The following is a 20,487-nucleotide window of genomic DNA, read 5'->3' as shown; positions in this document are numbered from 1 at the left end:
AGGAGTTCTGTAATATCATTTGCACAGGTGGTAAGGATCCAAGCTCCTTATGCTAGCAAGGCAAATACTTATTCCAATGAGACATCTCCACAGCCCTCTTTTTCTTTTCAGTGATATTAAGAACACTGAACTCAACAGTTGGAAAATGTGACAATATTGCCGTATGGTAATCTTGGGGTAAATATTAATTGAAATCCATATCTTGGTAGCTTCCTCTGGGTAATTTTAAGTTGTTAGAAGTATGTTTTCACTTGATTGAAATGTTGAAAAACAAAAATTTTAGGTGACCATAAATGTGAACCTGCATTTATTTTTAAATTCAATGTTTGGGGTTTTTTTTTGTTTGTTTGTTTTGTTTTGTTTTCTCGTTCTGAAACACTTTTGGCAAAGAACGTGTTCATATAAACAAAAGTGTGTTGGGGCAGGCAGCTGGAGATAAGTAAGTAGGTAAGAATGTATGTATTGAAGTCATGCTTCAGTGTGCATACACATCCAAGCTCATGTCTCTTTGTATTCCGTGAGAAATTCTCAGAATTTCTTATCTGATAAAACACATCTTTCATATTTGCTCTATCAGATATTCCATGACATGAAGTTGCTTTGAATTGTCATGACATTTTGAACATATTATTTCCCTATATTTAAATATCTTTTCCACTCTCTCCATAAAGTTCTGCTCAAAACTGAATGACGAACTATTAATTAAGTGTTTCTTGACAAGATGAGACATATGAGATGCAATTAATTTGCATGCTGTGCCTCTGAGACAGTCCTTTTTGTTTTAGGCACTCTGCCTTTCATAGTTTATGTGTCTTTTTTCTGTCAGACTGGGTAAACCATGGCTTGAGTGTGTTTACCCCATGGATATATCGTAAAGAGTAATGACCAAGTGAATAATATTCTTAAATTTGTGAACTTCCTTTGAGAGGCAATTTAAATTGTAATGAAACACTAGCTTCAGAATCACAATATTTCAGCTTCAATACTGTCTCTTCATTTACAGGATGCATGATTTTAAGTTACTTAACCACTTTACACTGTAGTTTATATGACAGGACAAAAGATAAAACAATGAATTGCAACTCATAGATTTATCAGGAGACCATCAAATCTGGACCCAGATGGGGCTGCAGAGACTGATGCATCAACCAAGGACCATGCACGCAGAGGACCTAGACCCCATTCTCAGATGTAGCTCATAGGGAGTTCAGTCTCCATGTGTGTTCTCTAGTAATGGGAGCAAGGGCTGTGTCTGACAAGGACTCAGTTGCCTGATCCTTGATCACTTCCCCCTGGTCGAAAAGCCTCACCAGGCCGTAGATGAAGAGGATCCAGGCAGTCTTGATGAAATTTGCTAGACTAGGGTCAGATGTTAGGAAAGGAGGGCTCCCCATTTCAGTGGACTAGGGGAGGCAGATAGAAGGAAGAGGGAGGGAGGGCGAGCCTGGAAGAAGAGAAGGGATGGGGCTACAATCAACATGTAAAGTGAATAAATTATAAAAAAAATAAAGAATAAATAAAAATAAAAAGAATTATCAGGACTATAAGTACGTATCTTATGTAGAGTATGTACCATTATCATGTCTATAGGAGATTAAATATGGTGTTTATAAATACTAGGGATACTGGGATCTACCAGTATCTACCTGTCACATTAGTATTTGTGGGGCCAACAGTCTCAGTAACTTTATGTTCTCCTACAGATAATTTAACATGTTAAATGAGTTGATTAAATGCTACAAAGAATGGCTTACATGATATGTAATATTATATTTAAACTTTGTGTAAATGCTTTATATGTTCCAACTGTAAATTATTTGTTTGTAAAACTATGGCTGATCCTTTCCATTTGTGAAGTCTGTATTTGTGAAAATGAATACTCACTAAAGTACCATGATTTTAACATTCATGGTCCTTCTGTGGTCTTGGGAAGAACAGTGAAAATTTTGTTGGCCTCTATCCTGCTGTCTTCCTTCAAATCTCACATTGGAAATGAATGTCTTTCTGTTTTTAAAGCACTGGCCTTCTATTTTTATTATCTATTTTATTAGTAATTTTATTGTTTTTAGTGTCTCTTAAACGCAGTACTGGCATGTATTCAATGTTACTACATACCAGAAGAGAGGGCCTTGTGGAGAACAAGAGTTATGTAAGCCAGCTTGGGTACTGAAAATAATAATAACCAGTAATATTAAATAAGGTATTTTAAAAGAAAACCATAAAAAGGCCAAGTAACATACAGACTGGCATGTGTTTTGTAATCAGAGGCTGGAAGGAATCCAAATTACTATTTTCTGTACTAGCAATATTCCAGTAGTGAGAATTGGGGATTCACAAGGTTTTATAGAAAATAAATATGGTAAATAATGAATATCTACTGCTTGCACATTTTATAATTGTCAGAGTTTTTGGCAAAGAACTTTACCTTAACATGATCTATGCCCTTGTAGGGGAGAAAGTGATCATGGATAGCTCTCTCCCTGGAGAGCAATGTCCTTCTCCCCCTGAAGCTCCCTCCCTCTTCCCCTCTCAATTCCACCCTCCCTCCCCCTTCTCCACACCTGCCCTTCCCAAGTCCACTGATAGGGGAGGTCTTCTTTTCCTTCCTTCTGATCCTAATCTATTAGGTCTCATCAAAAGTGGCTGCATTGTCTTCTTCTGTGGCCTGGTAAGGCTGCTCCCCTTTCAGGGGGAGGTGATCAAAGAGCAGGCCAATCAGTTCATGTCAGAGGAAGTCCTTGTTCTCATTACTATGGAATCCACTTGAACACTGAATTGCCATGGGCTACATCTGTGCAGAGGTTCTAGGCTATCTCCATGCATGGTCCTTGGTTGGAGTATCAGTCTTACATAGCACTAAGAAGAAAATAAATAAAGTCCAATCACCCATGATAAATCTTTTGCTTTCATCCATGTAACAAGCATGAATTTGGGCTTCAGGAAACTACATCACCAGTGAAAGTCGGCTCATTTGCATGCATAATCAAGCCCAAAGTTTCACTGCCACTGCAATTATTCTGTATTTTATTGTTTTATTATATTATATTGATATATGCTATATTTCCTATTCTTATATTTAATCAAAATTAATTTATTCAGTATACACTATTTTTGAATGTGGTGACTTTTCATCAAGTTAGTATTTTCTTTTTTGAAAACACACAAACTAATTGTACTATAAGCAAATGAGAGTTATAAAAACCATGAAACTCAAAGATAATCCAGGTAGGTAGTTAATGTGTATTGGCTTTCTTCTCAGGGGAAACTCCAGTAGGGTCAGCAGTCAGTTTGAGAGCAGTAAAAGCTCTGTAAACCAGGAAGATGAGTGACTAGACATTGGGTCATCTGCCTGGGTCCTAGCTCTAATGTCATATGGCCTAAAATCCATCTGCTGGAAGACTTATTCAGACCATTAGATTCAGAGGGAAAAGACAGAGCTGCTTCCTATACAATACAGAAGGCAAAGAAGGAAAAGAGTGGAGTTGGGAAAAGCATTCAGCGGGACAAGACATGAGGTATAGTTCCCTGAACCCTTAGATTGGTGACCTCTACCATCTTATCTTGCTTAAAGATAACGACTTTTATATTTTGAGACTTTGAATGACCTGTTTTCTTTCTTTCTTTGTTTTTTTATCTTTGTTTTCTTTCTTTCTTTCTTTCTTCCTTCCTTCCTTCCTTCCTTTCTTCCTTTCTTCGTTCCTTTTCTTTCTTTTTATTTTTAATGTAATTTATTTATTACAATTTATTCACTTTGTATCCCCACTGCAGCCCCCTCCCTCATCAACTCTCAGTCCCACCAACCCTCCCCCTTTTCCCCTATGCCCTTTCCCTAGTCCTCTGATAGAGGAGGTTCTCCTCCCCTTCTATCTGAGCCTAGCTTATCAAGTCTCATCAAGTCTGGTTGCATCATCTTCCTCTGTGGTCTGGCAAGGCTATACCGCCCCCCAGGCGGGGGTGATCAAAGAGCCAGCCATTGAGTTCATGTCAGAGACAACCCCCTTTCCCCTTACTAGGGAACTCACTTGTAAACTGAGCAGGAAATGGGCTTCCTTTGAACAGGGGGTCTAGGTCCTCTCTATGCGTGATCTTTAGTTGGAGTATTGATCTCTGCAGCATCCCCCCCCCCCCCAAGCTCAGGTATTTTGGCTCTGTTGGTCTCCTTGTGGAGTTCCTGTCCTCTCCAGGTCTGTCTATCTCCCTCTTTTTTCATAAAGATTCCAGCACTCTGTTTGGTTATGAGTCTCAGTATCTCCTTTGGTACCCTGGTGTATAGAGTTTTTCAGAGGTCTTCTGTGGAAGGCTCCTGTCCTGGTCCTTGTCTTAGCCTACTTCTGATGCTGGCGAGGTTGTAGAGCCAGGGGAACATTCCTACATTGCTGGTGGGAATGCGACTTTATACAACCACCCTGGAAACAAAACACTATTTTTAGTTTCCTTCCTTCCTTCCTTCCTTTCTTCCTTCCTTCCTTCCTTCCTTCCTTCCTTCCTTCCTTCCTTCCTTCCTTCCTTCCTTCCTTCCTTTATTTCTAATCCATGGTTTCCATGAAGCCAAAGCACATTCAAAATCTGTCCCTAAAACCATCAGAATTGAGTTAACTTTGCAGTGTTTTTACCTTTCTTAATTTTCTGGAACTTTAAATAAATTCAGTGATCAGAATTTTAAGGAATATTCTGTATTTGTTTGATTTTTTTTATGTTCTAAAGTGTTGATTTTTTTTAATTTAAATTTTTTCTTCATCCATTTAGTAAATTCCATTATATATGTTCTAGGTGAGATGGTTGTTAGATATCTGAAAGGAAAGACTTTCAAAAGATTCTTAAATGTATGAATTATTCATACAAATAATAGAGTTTTAGATTGCTAGAGATGGGTTGGTGTACCGGAACCCTGGAACAACAGTAAAAAACTATAGGACTTACAACATATAAATTCTTACCACACCGATGGTAAGACTGAGGATTTACATTTAATTAGGAAACCTAAAACCAATTTTTTTTCACATAAATGCCCACGAAAGTATGAAAGGTGATTATTAAGTGACTGTTAAGTAGCAGAAATGATTCAGATTAAAAGCAAAACAAAACAAGCAAAAAGCCAAAATACCCTTAAGAAATGAGTTGGTATTGCTGTTCAGTCATGATACAATTGCTAAGCATGAGATAGTGCACACATCCACAGAACCCTCCAAAATGGTCTTATTGTGTGTAGGGATAAAGCGATAGTAAAGAGAAAACATGGACATGTTTTCATCAGCTGATTCTAAGGTTGCCTTAATGTGCCCTTCCCACATCATGGGTTCAGCTTACCATCATATATAGAAGACACTATCTAACAGCAGATATCTTAGTCCAAAGGCTCTTACAACTTTTCTGCCTGTCTTCTGCGATGTTTAAGTGTAAACATAAGTGATCATATGTTTAAGTGAGCATAAAGTGTAAGTATTGTCGAGGTGTTAATTCAGACTGAGCACCGCACAGTTAGTCTCTTCATTTTTACCAGTTACAGATTCCTGTGATGGTCTCAATTCACTTCAAAAAGAAACTTCTTTGATGAGGGGTTCCTTAACTAGGGTTACTATTGCTGTGATGAAACACAATGACCAAAGCAACCTGGAAATGAAAGGGTCTATTTGGCTTACAATTCCATGTAACTGTTCATCCTTGAAAGAAGTCAGGGCAGAAACGCAAACAGGGCAGGCACCTGGAGGCAGGAGCTGATGCAGAAGCCATGGAGGAGTGCTGCTCAGTGGCTTGGTACTCATTGCTTGTTTAACCTGGTTTTCTACAGAACTCAAAATTACAAACCCAGGATTGGCAGCACTCGCAAGCAGCTGGGTCCTCCCCCATGAATCACTCCATAAGAATATGTCCTACAGGCTTACCCATAGCCCAATCTTGTGTGTGTGTGTGTGTGTGTGTGTGTGTGTGTGTGTGTGTGTGTGTGTGTGTGTAATGATAGGTATTTAGGATGGAGTTGAAAATTATACTGGATTAAGAGCATGCCAGTAGTAGGGTCTTCTCTAGAACTTGTGGCTCACCAACCACAGGAAATTCAATTGGCTTACAGTGCAGGACGTGGATTTTCTTTGATTGTAGTGGCTAAGTCCAATCTTGGTTACCCCTGAAATATAAGTGTCACAATTGCTGTATTGGGTTGGGAATATCTCACTCTGTTAGTGGGTAGCATTGTTGTAGTTGGTAGAGCTTTTAACTGGCTTTCTCCCTTGGCAGCTTGCCTAGCACCCCAGATGATATGAGAGCTGGTCCTCAACAAGGACTATTCCAGGAAAGTTCCAGCTGTATTTCTCCAAGTCCTGTGTCTACAGAGTGTGCTGACTTCACATGTCACACCGAGGACAAGAGCAAAGGCTTCTATCGTTTTGGAAATCTGTAGGACTCCTCTAATGACTTGAACAAAAGTTGCCCATTACCAGCACTGAGGTTTTTGTTAGCTAGCCCTTGAATCTTGGGAGGAGTATTTTCACCTCAAGAGATAAAGTGGACATACTCATATGATATATGTGTTTTAAGTAAGTGTGTTTCCACGTGGCTCTTCTAGGCATCCTTGCTCTTCTTTATTCTTCCTCCATCACTTTTCCAAAGTGTTCTCACCCTTCCCTCTCCAGAAAAGGTGATCACCCATTTTTTTCTTTATTTACCGCTCTCTTCCTGAGACTTCCATGTTTATGGTTCCAATTAACTGTATTTCACGTCTTTTACATCAGATTCTCATTTTCCTAGAAAATGCTCTCATTAGTATTCTGATAAAGGCCATACGAGTATCTCCGAAGCCATACACACTGGAAACATTCACATGCTATACTTATAGGAGCATGTTATTTTACCTTGCTGGCCTTAAACCTTTCTTTTGCGTATTTGTCTTATGACACAGAGTGTTACATTTAATTTACACCCAACATTTTCTCAGTTTCATTGTGCTGTTTTCTAATTCCCAATGTTTGGAAGAATGCTGATGTCATTCTTATTCTGGGTCTATTTTATGTGACCTGTCCACTCTGCCCCTTACGCTGGAAAATTTTAGTCCCAGCCACCTTTCATGAGAGTGTAGTATAGCTACCATTTTAACAGAATTTTTAAAAGTTTGTTCTGGTAAATATTTCATGATCCCCTTCAAGCTAGTCCCAAACCTTTTCAAGGCTAGGCTTTATTGGAAGGCTGGGTAAGTTTATTTACCATCATTTTTTGTTTGTTTTTCTTTTTATTTCTGTTTTTCTAACTTTCTAACCTTGTTCTCTTTCCATTCTTTCAATTTACCACTTAGATATTGGTCATTATGGACTAAACTTTTAGTTTCTTATTCTTTGTCTACAATTCACAACAGTCTTTTTACTTTCTTAATGCATTTTCATTTATCCTGTAATATATCTGCAGAATATTTTATTTTTATTGTCATATTTTTCTGGCTTAGTTACTATCTCAATTGGCATGTATTTTAATTACAGCCAAGATTGAGCATTTTCTCTTAGAGTTTTGTTGTATAATTTTCTATTTTTCAGGGTTCTTTTGTGTATCCTTGCTGTTTCTCTCAGGTCACCTTATATGCATGTCTTCCTTCATTTTTTAAGTGTGTCACAGACCTTGCTACTATCTGGTCATGTGAAATTATCAGTATGTATTAAAATAAAGTTCTACAACTCTAACTTGCAAAGGGCAAACTCTGGACCCTGGGTGGGCCTTGTTAAGTTGTGACTGAACTGCTGGAATCTCAGGCGGGGTTCTTTCTTCCAGTTCAAAGTTCTTAATTTTCTGTCACAAAAGGTTATTTCATATTGCCCCCAGCTAACTTAAGTCTCCCTGGGTACTGGATGAGAAAAGAAAATATGGATGCCTCACATCTTTGACCTGATCACCCCTCCTACATCCCTGCTCACTGGTGTGCCTCTTATCTGAATCTGTGGCCTTTGCGCTCAGCAAGTCTGAGCTTTGAGCTCCCTGCTACTCCAGTCACTGAGAGTTAGCAGGCTAGCTTGTTAGACGTTAAGAAGCTGAAATTTAACAAGTCTTCAAGCTCTCCACGTCATTTCTCTTTTCTGAGGCATTCCTTACTACCATGTTCAAGCTGAACAAGAAGCAAAAAGTCCTAGAACTGGATGATTTGTAAATGTAAATTAGCTTGGTCTTCATTAACATATTTGAAAAAGTTTTTGGCTCTGATTTCTCCTCTGCCTCTGATTGACACCAACTTGTTGGTTTAGCTCATGAGATGTATCCTATTCCTGTCTTTTAGTTGCCTTTACTATTTAGAACCTTTTATGATCATTTTAATGCTGCTTGCGAGGGAGACATGATATTGCATGTAATCAGTTAAATAAATTGTATGCAGTGGTTCCAAATAAAGCAGTTATGAATGCTGTCAGGCTGTAGGAAAGCATTTAACTTGAAGGCCATGCCTCACAACCCGTGCTTCTCTGCTGGGTTCACACTTGTGCTTGGATTACTCCTCCGACCCTGCTTAGCTGTCCTTCTCTCTTCAATATCTTAATTTACATTTTTTTAATTTTTTTTTTTTTACAGAGTATCAAAGTAAGCTGGTTTCCTCCTCCATCAGGAACACAAAATGGATTTATTACTGGCTATAAAATTCGACACAGAAAGACTACCCGCAGGGGTGAGATGGAAACACTGGAACCAAATAACCTCTGGTACCTGTTCACAGGTCAGTGTTCACGCAGTGCTGTCTGGCAAGCTTTTGATGAATTAAATGCTTTAGGAATAAAATATACTCTTACTTCAAAGGAACATCGACTTTCTTCCTGGCAGCTGACATTTATTGGCCTGAACAAGAATAACCTTTATATTTTTAACTTTATATGCTCTGAAATGCTTTCACTACCCATTTTCCACTCTATCATTTTAATAAGTGCATCATAGATTTTTTTTCCTGTTACTTCTCAGAAATGCTGACTCAGCAAGTCTTGTTGCCTAATAATTTTTAACTTTTTAGTTAACAACTTTTAAAAGACTTCTAATGAAGTGTCTTGATATTTTACTTACTGTGGACCCCCTCCCTAGCACGAATGTCAAGGTAAAGTAGAAACTGAATAGAAGAGGGAGGAGAACATACTCTATAAACTCATAAATCTACTTTTGTAGAAATATTGGTGAAATTTATAGGAGGTTAATATGTATAAAAATGGGATCGAATTTTCATAAAAAGCATTTTTTATTTTAGAAAATGAAAAAATAATGTGTTTTCTCATAGTTGGGTAATCTCGATGTATATTACTATAAGTTGCTTGTAAACAGACTTAGGAAAGTCTTCTGAAGTCTTGTAGGTGGAGATGTGTGCTCTGGAATACAAGAATGAGTGAGCAGCTCAAGTGAAGGAAGGACAGGAAGAAATTTTCTTGTAAAGATGGTGATACATTATTGAGTTGGGTGGCCATGACTTTGGAACAAGTGCAAATCTGGCAACACTTCATGGAATGGCTCTGGAAGGTCATACAAAATGACTGTGTCCATCGTCAGTAGCTGGACAGAGCATGCCCAGATTATCTTGTCTGTCATTGGACAAGAGGTTGACTCCTGCAGAGAGAAAGGCAAGTTGCTGCAAAGCAGAGCTTTCTGTGAGGACTCAAAGGAGCTCACTCCTGTCCATCACTTCTTCATGTGATGGTGGTTACAAGGCTCAGAGTTTTGTAGGTCTAAGATGAGTTTAAAACATGTTGATAGCCTTGAAGACAAAGTATGGTGTGATGGTTCACCTGAAAAACAAAGCATAGTGTAATGTTTTTAGAAGTAGACACTGAACAAATTAGGGATAGTGCAATGCGGTGACAAAAATGCTTGACAAAAACAACTTAAGAGAAGATTTCTTATGGTTGCTTTTTGGAGAGTAGAGTGCCTCATATCAAAGAAGGCATGGTACAGGAGTGTGAGACTCCCACTGTGCCCGCATCAGGAAAAAGCTCTATGCTGGCATTCCACTCAGTTTCTGTTTTGTTTTGTTTTGCTTTGTTTGTCTGGGGCTCTAGACCTTGAAAAGGCACCACTCAAATTCATGGTGGGGATGCCTTCCTGTCTATCAATTCCCTCAAAGACCTTTCCAAGAGGTGTATCTTCTGAATAATTTCAATAGCAGTCAAGTTAACACTCAGTGAATATTAATTATCCAAGGTCAGCTTCTGGCTCAGTAGGACAGTGCTTGGTGTACAAGAATCCAAGATAGGTCACATAGCCCTCACATAAGACACGTCACACCAGGTGTGGAGGCACACCAACTATAACACCAGCAATAGGGCACGGGAAGGCAAGTATAGTCAAGGAACTCTCTGTAGCTCAGTGACCAACCAGCATAATCAATTAATGAGTTCTAGGTTGTATAAGAAACTCTTCCTCAAATAACAAAAAAAAAAGTTAAAGATCAAGATAGGAAAATACGTGATATAAACTTCTGATCTAAACACACACAAATACAGCATGCAAACATGGATTGTCACACCTATACACATATACCCTTATAAATACACACAGGGTCCACACTCCTTGTCATATGAAACTAAATACATAGTTTCAAAACAATAATTTTCCACACTTGATCCTCAACAACTTATGAATTTCTTTATATATGTATTGTTTTTACATTAATTTTTATTTTTTATATTAATCACAGGTTATTTATTTGTTCCCAGCGGTAGCCCCCTCCCTCATTCGTTCCCAACCCCCCCCTCCCTTCCTCATCCCCCTGCCTCTTTCCAAGTCTACTGCTAAGGGAGGTCCTCCTCCCTTCCATCTGACCCTAGCTTATCAGGTATCTTCAGGACTGGCTTAATAATAATAAAAAATAAATTTAATGCCCTTGTAAAATCCTCAATATTGTAATGATACAATATTATTCAAAGTCTCTTTTAGGACACAATCTTATCCATTAGATTATCCATAAAAATAATAATTTACAAACAATCATCATGGAGTTTTAACTTCATTACGATATATCTCCTTTCCTCATTTGTTTTGTATATTGAATATTTAATCCTTTAAAATAGTGTATCCTAGTTAAATATTGAGTCAAGCAATATTTGCTTTTTTGTCCTGTTTATTGCAAAAAAATGCCAATGATGTAATGATGTCTTCTCTCTTTGTCTCTCTATCTCTGTCTGTCTCTTTGTCTCTGTCTTTCTATCTGTCTCTCTCTCTCTCTCTCTCTCTCTCTCCTGTGTGTGTGTATGTTAGTATCAACATACTTTTCTTTGTCCATTGGACTTGTTAAACATTTAATATAGAGAAATGAAATTATGCATTGTGTTTTAAGGAAACTTGATTAACCCAATAAATTGCTTTCATGCCTTAATAAATAAAATGTACTTCCACATAATTATAAAGAATAAGTGCTTCTATTATAAGAAACAACTTATAGAAATATCAACTTATAAAAACATCAGTCAGAGAAAGGCAACCACCAAATCCTTAAGCTCCGTGGCCAGCATCGAGAACTCTTGAAGACATCATCTCTCTCCATCATGCCTGGATAACCCCAAACATCCAACTCCTCTACAAGCTGCAAACACAGCAGCTCCTTTGTGGATGTCCTATGCCCTAACCTGCCCTAACCTCAGCTTTCCTCTGCATTTAACTTATGTCTCTGGCATAAACATCATCCCAAGTCTCCACCACAATGATTTTCACCTTCACAGCTTAATGCAATGGAGCTTCACTCACAGTTCAGGCTGTCTCCCAATCTAACTCGACCTCTCGTTGTCTCAGCAACTCTCTAGAATTTTGGTTCTCACTTCCACTATACACTCTCCCTTTCTTTTATTTCGTATACCTGGAAAATCAGCACTACATGGAGAACGCTGCCTGCCACCAGCTGAAGATCTATTCTGAGTGCTCTCTGCCACAGCCACAGTGGTGGCTGTATACTTTGGCAACTGGACTTCCTACAGTGGTTGTTTTGATCAGGAAATGCCTTTAGCATAATTCTCAATTCATGCTCTCCTTTCCATTGAACTTGCAATTTTACAACTTGGCACCCCTGATGAGTTGCCTTCAGGACACCTTTACTGTTTTCCAAGTACATAACAGCAGGTTTTTCTTTGGTGGCATCAGTCTCTTTAACAATTCCAGCTTGTTTCCAACCAGGCTTGACTGCAACTTTAACTTTATTCATAATGCTTTATTCATCAAAATTCTCTCTCTTTCTCTGTCTGTCTCTGAACAACCATGACACAGCCTGGATGTTGTACTCTCTTGATATAGCCAACTATTTATTTCATTACCTTTAAATTTGGGCTCACTCTACTTTTTCAGGAAGTGGGCAGAAAGCAGCCAGATTTGGGGCTGAATGTAACATGAAGGCATCTAGCCGAGATCCCGGTAGATTCTTTGTTTCCCTTGGAACCTCAGGAGCACAGACTTCACTGTCTGCTTCTCTATTGGCAGAGCCGTCCTATTGGAGAATGTGCAGTTCCCACATTCTTGCCAGAATTTCTTGGCTTACAGTATTCTTGGGCTTTTCTACTCTTCAGCTCTAACCTCTTCTATGTCTGTCCCACAAACCAATTCCAAATGCCCGTATGCCATATGATTAGTTTTATTGTATCATGTGCCAACTCATAGGGACCAATTTTCAGTATCAGTTACTTTTCTCAGTGCTGTGTCATAACACTTGACAAAAGTGATGTAGGGAAAGAAGAGCTTATTTTGGCTCACATTTTCATGGCATAGTCCATCATGAAGGAGAAGTTATGATTGCAGAAGCATGAGGTAATGGTCTCAGTGTGTTCACAGTCCAGAAGCTGAGACAGATGAAGGCTAACTCATTAAGTCTGAGACTCCAGCCCATGGGATGGAGTCTATATTCGGGGTGGGTATTTGCACTTCAGTTAAACTTTTTTGGAATTACTGCAAAGATATTCTCAGAGGAAACACTCCCATGTGCTTCTAAATCAAGTAGAGCTGACAATGAAGATATGACATCTCAGCATCACAGCACATGGTTGTGTGATTAGAGGAAAACTAAAACTGATATTCATTCCCTAATTTTTCATATAAGTCTATGAGTGTCTAATGAACAAACTACTAGATATGCAGCATTTCTTAATAGAAATCATAACATGCATGGACACACACACATTTTCTTTTCCTTAGCCTACAATCTGTGACTTCATAATAACATAGTCTGTTCTCATAGTAATATTGTCTGTACAATCTTATCATAATTATGAGAATGTTTCCAAGACAGATTATAGAATATAACACTGCCTATTTTAAAACTAGACAAAATCCTAGGTAGGTATTGTTGAATTTAAAAGCCAAATATAACATTCTAAAACACTACTTACAAAGCTTTTAAAAAGTCAAGTCTATGATGTATTTTCCCCAACCATGAAGAAATAATATGAACGATAAAAATAATAGATGTTAAAATAAGACCTACATGCACTTTAAAACACCTAACACGACATGTGGTTACTTTAAGGAAAAAAAATTACAGTTTTGGAAAATCTTACTGAAAGTGTTTTAATATATTTAAGATTTAATAATAGACATAAAGAGGTATGATGATATTAATTTCTCCCTTTTACAGAATACAAAGAGTAGGGTCCTTGACATTTTCTTGTCATTAGATTTCTTCCTCTCATAAAAGCATTAAAAATATGAAATAAACTTTGTTTATAAAATTAACGATGAACATAGAACAGAGATACTGAGGACTGGAAATTCAAACCGAAGTACTTTAAATTGCCCATAAACATGATGAAATGTTCAATCTTGTTTGCAAATAGAGAGACAGAAGTTAAATTAGTGATTATTTTCTTTTGTTAAAGTAATGATGATAAAAATAAGTAGCAGTACTATATTCAGAAAGCATGTGAGTAATAGAAACTTCCACATTCTGTTCTAGGCTGCAATATATTAGAATGTTCATGGAAAACATATAAGCACATGTAGATAAGCTTATACACACTGTGAGTTTACATTTATTTTCACAGATAAACAATACAGACCCAGTTTTACAAATTTTATTACCTATTCTAGGGTATAATTCCAGTTTTTCAAAATTTCAATCAAAAATTTTGTTTCTCAAATTATTACTTTCTTAAAAAATAGCTTTTTAAATTATAAGTAACTTTAGCCAATAGGCCTTTTAAAAATTAGTCATATCAGCTTGTGCAGACTGAAGCACCAACCAAGGACCATGCATGGAATGGACCTAGGTGGAGGAGTCCCTTGCCAGGCCACAGAGGAAGAGGATGCTCTCAGTCCTGATGTGAAGTGATGTTCTAGGGTGGGTTGGTGTGGGCTGTTCCCCTTTCTTGAGTTGTAAGAGAGGTGAATAGGAGGAAGAGGGAGGAAGGGTGAGACCAAGAGGAGAGAAGGGAAGATGCTACTATCAGGATGTAAAGTAAGATAAATAAAAAGATGATAGATAGATAGATAGATAGATAGATAGATAGATAGATAGATAGATAGATAAATGATAAATAGGTAATCAGTTATATCATATTTACTGAAAATTATTTTGAATAAAGAAATAGTAAACCACACATTGAAGATATAAAAATGATTTAGTTGTATTTTGCTCACCTTAAATCCAGAATCATTTCATCTTGTGCTTTTCACCTACAAATGTCCAAAGAACCTATCTGCAAGTGTAGTTGAATGTTGACATTCCTGCTATATATAAATTTAATAAAGATAATATTCAGATGATTACAGATCCATGTTATTTTTCCCCTGAAGCACAATAATTTTAACTTGTGTTTTCCAATAATATGTACTAATTCAAACACAAATAATTCAGCTATACATTTTTATTTCTCAGAACTATGCAAGATAATAAGAGCATATAATCAGCAGAGTAACCCATTTCAACTCCAGCTTATTACCCAACTACCCAAAGGAAAGACAACATATGAATTAATTACCTTATTATTGACAATGACTTATAACTGTCCATTTGCCTCTTTAAAGGTTTAAAGGAATGTGTTTTGAAAACTGTAGCTTTCAATTCAAATGTCACATCTTTGTGACAAAAATAAGTGTAATACACTTGGAAATTTAAACATGAAATGATCAAAAAGATTTGTAACTGCATCTGCTATTAACCTCAAAAATGTCTCGCATGCTTCTTTTTGGTTTGAACTGAAGTGATAACCAGAGGGGCAAGCAAATTTACAGAGCTTCTCCTTTTCTTTTCCCTGTCCCATGAGTCATGCTCAGGAGTACCTGTCAGAATTCTAGACAATGTGACCATGGGTTCAAAAGTATTAAGGAGGCAGCAAGTACTGCACACTTCAAGGTTTACTGTGATTTAGGCTTTCCCCCATAATGTGTCTAGGAACTGATATCCTTTTTAGTTAGTAAAATAGAGCCATTGATTTTCAATATAAATCTACAAGTGTTGTAAAATGTGCACAACTTGACCCCATGTTTTCAATGCCTAGAATGTATTGATTTGGATGTGAGAAAATTGGAAATGCTTTAATGCTTTCTTTTTGTATGTTATAATTGAAGGGTAGAAATGCATTTTTTTAAACAAAGCTCTATTTGTTAGACAGGTGTTTTGTTGTGTATGATTTTTTTTTACTATGATAATGGGACATCTGCAATAACAAAGTAATTCATAGTTCTAACAAGGACTTTAAATTGCATGCATCAGTCTAGTGGGAAATCCACATTAACCAAATTTTAAAGTGATGTTTCTAATTTCTGAGTGATCTTCCAGAAAGGTTGTTTCGAAATGTGTTCTCATATTTCATGGCCAATATAGAATAAAGATAATGATAAACAAGCATTGGCATTTTATGGGCTAAAACTGGAAAAAAATCATAGTAATTTTCTAACAAGGCTAGCATTAGAGAAATCATGTTGCTTGAAAAAGATATACCATCTTTTACCATATAGTATATAACATTAGAAATATAAGAGAGGAATTATAGTGTTTAAAGACTCTTGAAGAGTAATAATAGTCAGTGACATTCTTTTTTAATGATAGAGTTTTATGACTGTACATAGAAATGCAATACTTTCTGAAGAATAATTGTATTCTTTTTTTTAAAGGTAGACTACCTAATTTCTTTTTTTTTCTTTCTTTTTTTTAATTTTATTTTTCTTTTTAGTTACATTTTGTTAACTCTGTGTCTCAGCTGTATCCCGCTCCCTCTTTCCCTCCCCAACCCCACACTCCCTCCCTGGTCTCCTCCCTGCCCCTTTCCAAGTCCACTGATAGGGGAGGACCTCCTCCCCTTTCTGTGGCCTAACAGACTGCTCCTCCCCTGGGGGGGGGGGTCAAACAGCCTGCCCTTGAGATCCTGTTAGAAATAGTCCTTCGGCAGAGTGCAGAGAATCATATGAAAGAAGGGAAGTTAGTATGATATGGAAAGGATAGGAGCTCTACAAGGACCAAATATATCCGGGCACAGGGTCTTTTCTGAGACTGACACTCAACCAAGGACCATCTATGGATATAACCTAGAACTTCTGCTCGGATGTGGCCCGTGGTAGCTCAGTAACCAAGTAGTTTTCCAAAGTAAGGGGAACACGGAATAATTTTATTCTTAAAAACCTTTGGACTCATACACAGACTCACAGACATATAGGGAACTGAGCTGAGCTTTACAATCCCACCAAATATTGTAGAATTCATATGATTTATGATATTCCAAACCCTTCTCTTTTAGCAAAGGCACATTCCACAAAGAATGGATTAAGATTATTGTAATACAGCTTAGATTCCTCAAGCAAAAAACGCCACCCAAAGGTAGATTTCTGTTCCAGAGGAATCCAAGATCTGTTCTTAAGACTTCCATAGAGGGCCTCTGAAATACTCCACCCAGCAGGGTATCAAAGCAGATGCTGGGACTCATAGTCAAACTTTGGGCAGAGTGCAAAGAATCTTATGAAAGAAGAGGTAGATAGAAATACCTGAAGGGGACAGGAGCTCCATAAGGAGAGCAACAGAACCAAGAAATATGGGCAGAGGGGTCTTTACTGAGACTGATACTCCAACCAAGAACCATGCATGGAGATAACCTAGAACCCCTGCCCAGATGTACCCCATGGCAGCTCAGTATCCAAGTGGGTTCCCCAGTAATAGGAATAGGAACTGTCTCTGATTTGAACTCAGTGCCTGGCTCTTTGAACACCTCCCCATGAGGGGGAGCAGCCTTACCAGGCCACAGAGGAAGACAATACAGCCAGTCATGGTGAGACCTGATAGGCTAGGGTCAGAGTAAGGAGGGGGAACCTCCCCTATGCGTGGACTTGGGGAGGGGTATGGGAGGAGATGAGGGTAGGAGGATGGGCTTGGGAGGGAATGAGGGATGGAACTACATCTGGGATACAAAGTAAATAAACTGCAATTAATAAAAAAAGGAAAAAGAAAAAGGCCTCTTCTAATGTGATTGCTTGATAATATTCATAACATAAGACTGCATATGAACTGGAGCATGATCCACAAGGCATGTGTCCTGCAGTATTCGATTAGCGCTTTAATCACTGGAGGTCCCAGCTCACCCCAGGGGTCGCAGAAAGCTGGTGGCCACACAGTTGTTGCACACATGGTGGACGCCTTTTCCTGCTTATTCACTTTGAGCAAAAGTGTAGTTAAATTCCTGCCTAACATGGAAGAGTTCATTCTTCTTGATAAATTGCAGCTCAGTCTCAGACAATACCTCTGCCGGTGCCATTACTTTCCATGATTGGATAAACATGTCCTCCTGGGGTTCTTTCCTTAGTCAACCTAAAATTTTAAAGATACTTCTGTAACACATATTCATTAGCAATCACTAGTGGCACCTACGAATGGGTAGCAAACTAAAATGACTATAAGCTCTCTTGTGGGATGACAAAAAATTTCATGTTAATAAACGTCTTATTGTGCCCTTGATGGTGTTTGTTGAATGTTGTATTTGAATCTAATATTTCATTTGCATTAATTCCTGTCGTGCTCATTCAGCTTTATTGGCTTGGCAAGGGATAATTTTATGAAATTCATCAGTGTGCCAAGCACTGTAGTATACTCTAAGGGTAGGCAGTTAAAACATCAATGACAAACCACCAATAACAATCTGAGGATGCAGGGCTTCTCCATTTTACAAAACTAGAAGATTCCCTAGCAAATGAGATGTCTACTAAATGTTTGTGCAGATGAATTTAGCAAATAGATTTCTCCAAGATGTATAAAATACATATAAGCTTTGATGTACCTGCTATTAAACATCATCTGATTGATACTCTGCCTTATGAGTAGTAATTTAGAGTCTACCTTGCTACAAATTACTCATATTTTTAAATCCATCTATCTACGTATTCATATTGCACATATATGTATATGTGTATACATATAAACATAGAAATTGTGTATACATATATACAATTGTCACCAGATATAAGCATAATTCCTCAAGTATCTAGTTCGCTTCCATGTTTTGGTATCAAATAGTGATGCCATTTCATCTTTTCGGGGAGAAAAATAGAAAATAAACCGAACAACATTATAATCTCTTTAAGAGCTTTTAAACTAATTCATATCTAAAGACTTGACAGTTTACATTGAGTTTCTCAGTGTCTTAAAATGTGACCACAAAGATATTGACATGTAGAAGCTGGACAAAATATTATTTCACTAGGACACTTTCTTTTTTGTTATTATTATTATTATTATTATTATTGATTACAATTAATTCACTTTGTATCCTGACTGCAGCTCCTTCCTCATCAACTCCCAATCCCTCCCTTCCTCCTCCCATTCCCCTCCTCCAGTCCACTGATAGAGAAGGTCCTCCTCCCCTGCTATATGACCCTAGCCTATCAGGTCTCTCAGGACTGTATTCTCTTTTTCTATGGCCTAGTTAGGCTACTTCACTAGGGGGAGGTGAGCAAAGAGCTGGCCACTGAGTTCATGTCAGAGACAGCCCCTGCTCCCCTTACTAGGGAAACCACTTGGAGACTCAGCAGTGTATGGGCTACATCTGTGCAGGGAGTCTAGGTCCTCTCCATGTGTGGTCCTGGGCTGGAGAATAGGTCTCTGCAGGATCCCCTGGGCACAAGTTTTTTTTTTGGCTTGGATGGTTCCTGTCCCCTCCAGGTCTTTCTATCTCCTTCTTCCGTAAAGTTTTCTGCACAGAACCTCTGAAAGACTCTACCCGTCAGGGTATCAAAAGAGACTCATAACCAAACTTTGGGCAGAGTGCAATATCTGTTATTTCTAAAATACTCTCCAATGCAGTTACTGTGGATAACATAATGTACTCAAATTGTTGTTATTATGATTGACCTCAATTCTCTCTACTGTGGGATCCGACACAAAGTAAAATATACTAGAAAGTGGCTTCAAAAACACAGTGTACAGAGTCAACTGAGTGGGACTCAGTGGAACTTGCAGAGAACAGAGATCTGTAGGGGTCTGGTATATATATGATTGGCACATAAGTCTCTGCAGGACCCCCTGGACCCAGATATTTTGGCTCTGTTGTTCTCCTGGTGGAGCTCCTGTTCCCTCCAGCTCTTTCTATCTCCCCCTATTGAAAGTAGTGGAAAACAGGGAACAGGACAGGAGCCTTTCACAGAGGGCCTATGAAAAACACTAACCAGCAAGGTATTGAAGCAGATGCTGAGACTCACTGACATTTTCTAATGTTTCTAATATTTCTAACATTTAATTAGCTTACTGTTCTTTTAGGAATCCTAACAGTAGTATCTGGGCTTCCCTGAGTAGAAAAGAGGAAGGGAGGGTGAGAATGGGAGGGGCTGAGGGAGGGGGCTACAGGTCGGATACAAATTGAATAACCTGTAATTAATAAAAAAATAATAAATTAAAAAAAGAAAGTTAAAGTGTGTTTATTTTCTACTGAGATTCAGTTGCTTTGTATTCTTCTTTCATAGGCCGATGTAAACATAATCACTGACCTTGAATGAATGATGGATGCATAAATTTTTGAGTTGATTGTTCTTGATTTATAGACAGGGCTCCTCAGAACAGTGAGGAAAATTATTCTTGCTATTTTTGATTATTTCTCCATCATCTATATTTTATATTCTGCATCTACCCTGAGGTTGCTTTCAGTGATACATTTTTATGAACTGAAAAAACACACAAGAATTTATAATTTATCAACATAATTTTAGTTCCCCCATGCTATTTTTCCTCATGTAATCAAAATGACAATAATTACCAAAACAATTGCAATATTTAAATCATACCCATTATTGTCATAATTTTTTTTCTAGAGGTTTGGAAACCCAGCTGGAGATTCTTATTGTTCAGTAACATTGTTTTTCTGGTGGAATTTTTTCTTTCACAGGGTTGGAAAAAGGGAGTCAGTACAGTTTCCAAGTGTCGGCCATGACCGTCAACGGCACTGGACCATCTTCCAACTGGTACACAGCGGAAACGCCGGAGAATGACCTAGACGGTAAGATCTCGGTTTTCTCTTTCTTTGTAACCTCAGCTTCACTGGTCCTAAAAGGAAGTTCATGAACTCCACTTCTAAAAATATTTGTTTAAACCTCTATCTTCAG

At 37.9% G+C, this 20,487-nt stretch overlaps 1 protein-coding gene across 1 annotated transcript in view; it reads left to right on the top strand.

The window, feature by feature from the left end:
• Dcc (DCC netrin 1 receptor) overlaps positions 1-20,487 on the top strand; it is a 727,907-nt gene that overhangs the window by 520,565 nt on the left and 186,855 nt on the right. Inside the window, exons 13-14 of the mRNA XM_055622855.1 lie at positions 8,536-8,677; positions 20,271-20,381. Coding sequence (XP_055478830.1) covers positions 8,536-8,677; positions 20,271-20,381 — 253 coding nt within the window. The remainder of the gene's footprint in view (positions 1-8,535; positions 8,678-20,270; positions 20,382-20,487) is intronic.

The sequence above is a fragment of the Psammomys obesus genome, unplaced genomic scaffold, assembly GCF_907164565.1.
Source record: "Psammomys obesus unplaced genomic scaffold, mPsaObe1.curated_primary_1811, whole genome shotgun sequence".
NCBI lineage: Eukaryota > Metazoa > Chordata > Mammalia > Rodentia > Muridae > Psammomys > Psammomys obesus.
Note: the sequence above shows the minus strand (reverse complement) of the source record. Positions and strands in the feature narration are given on the sequence as shown.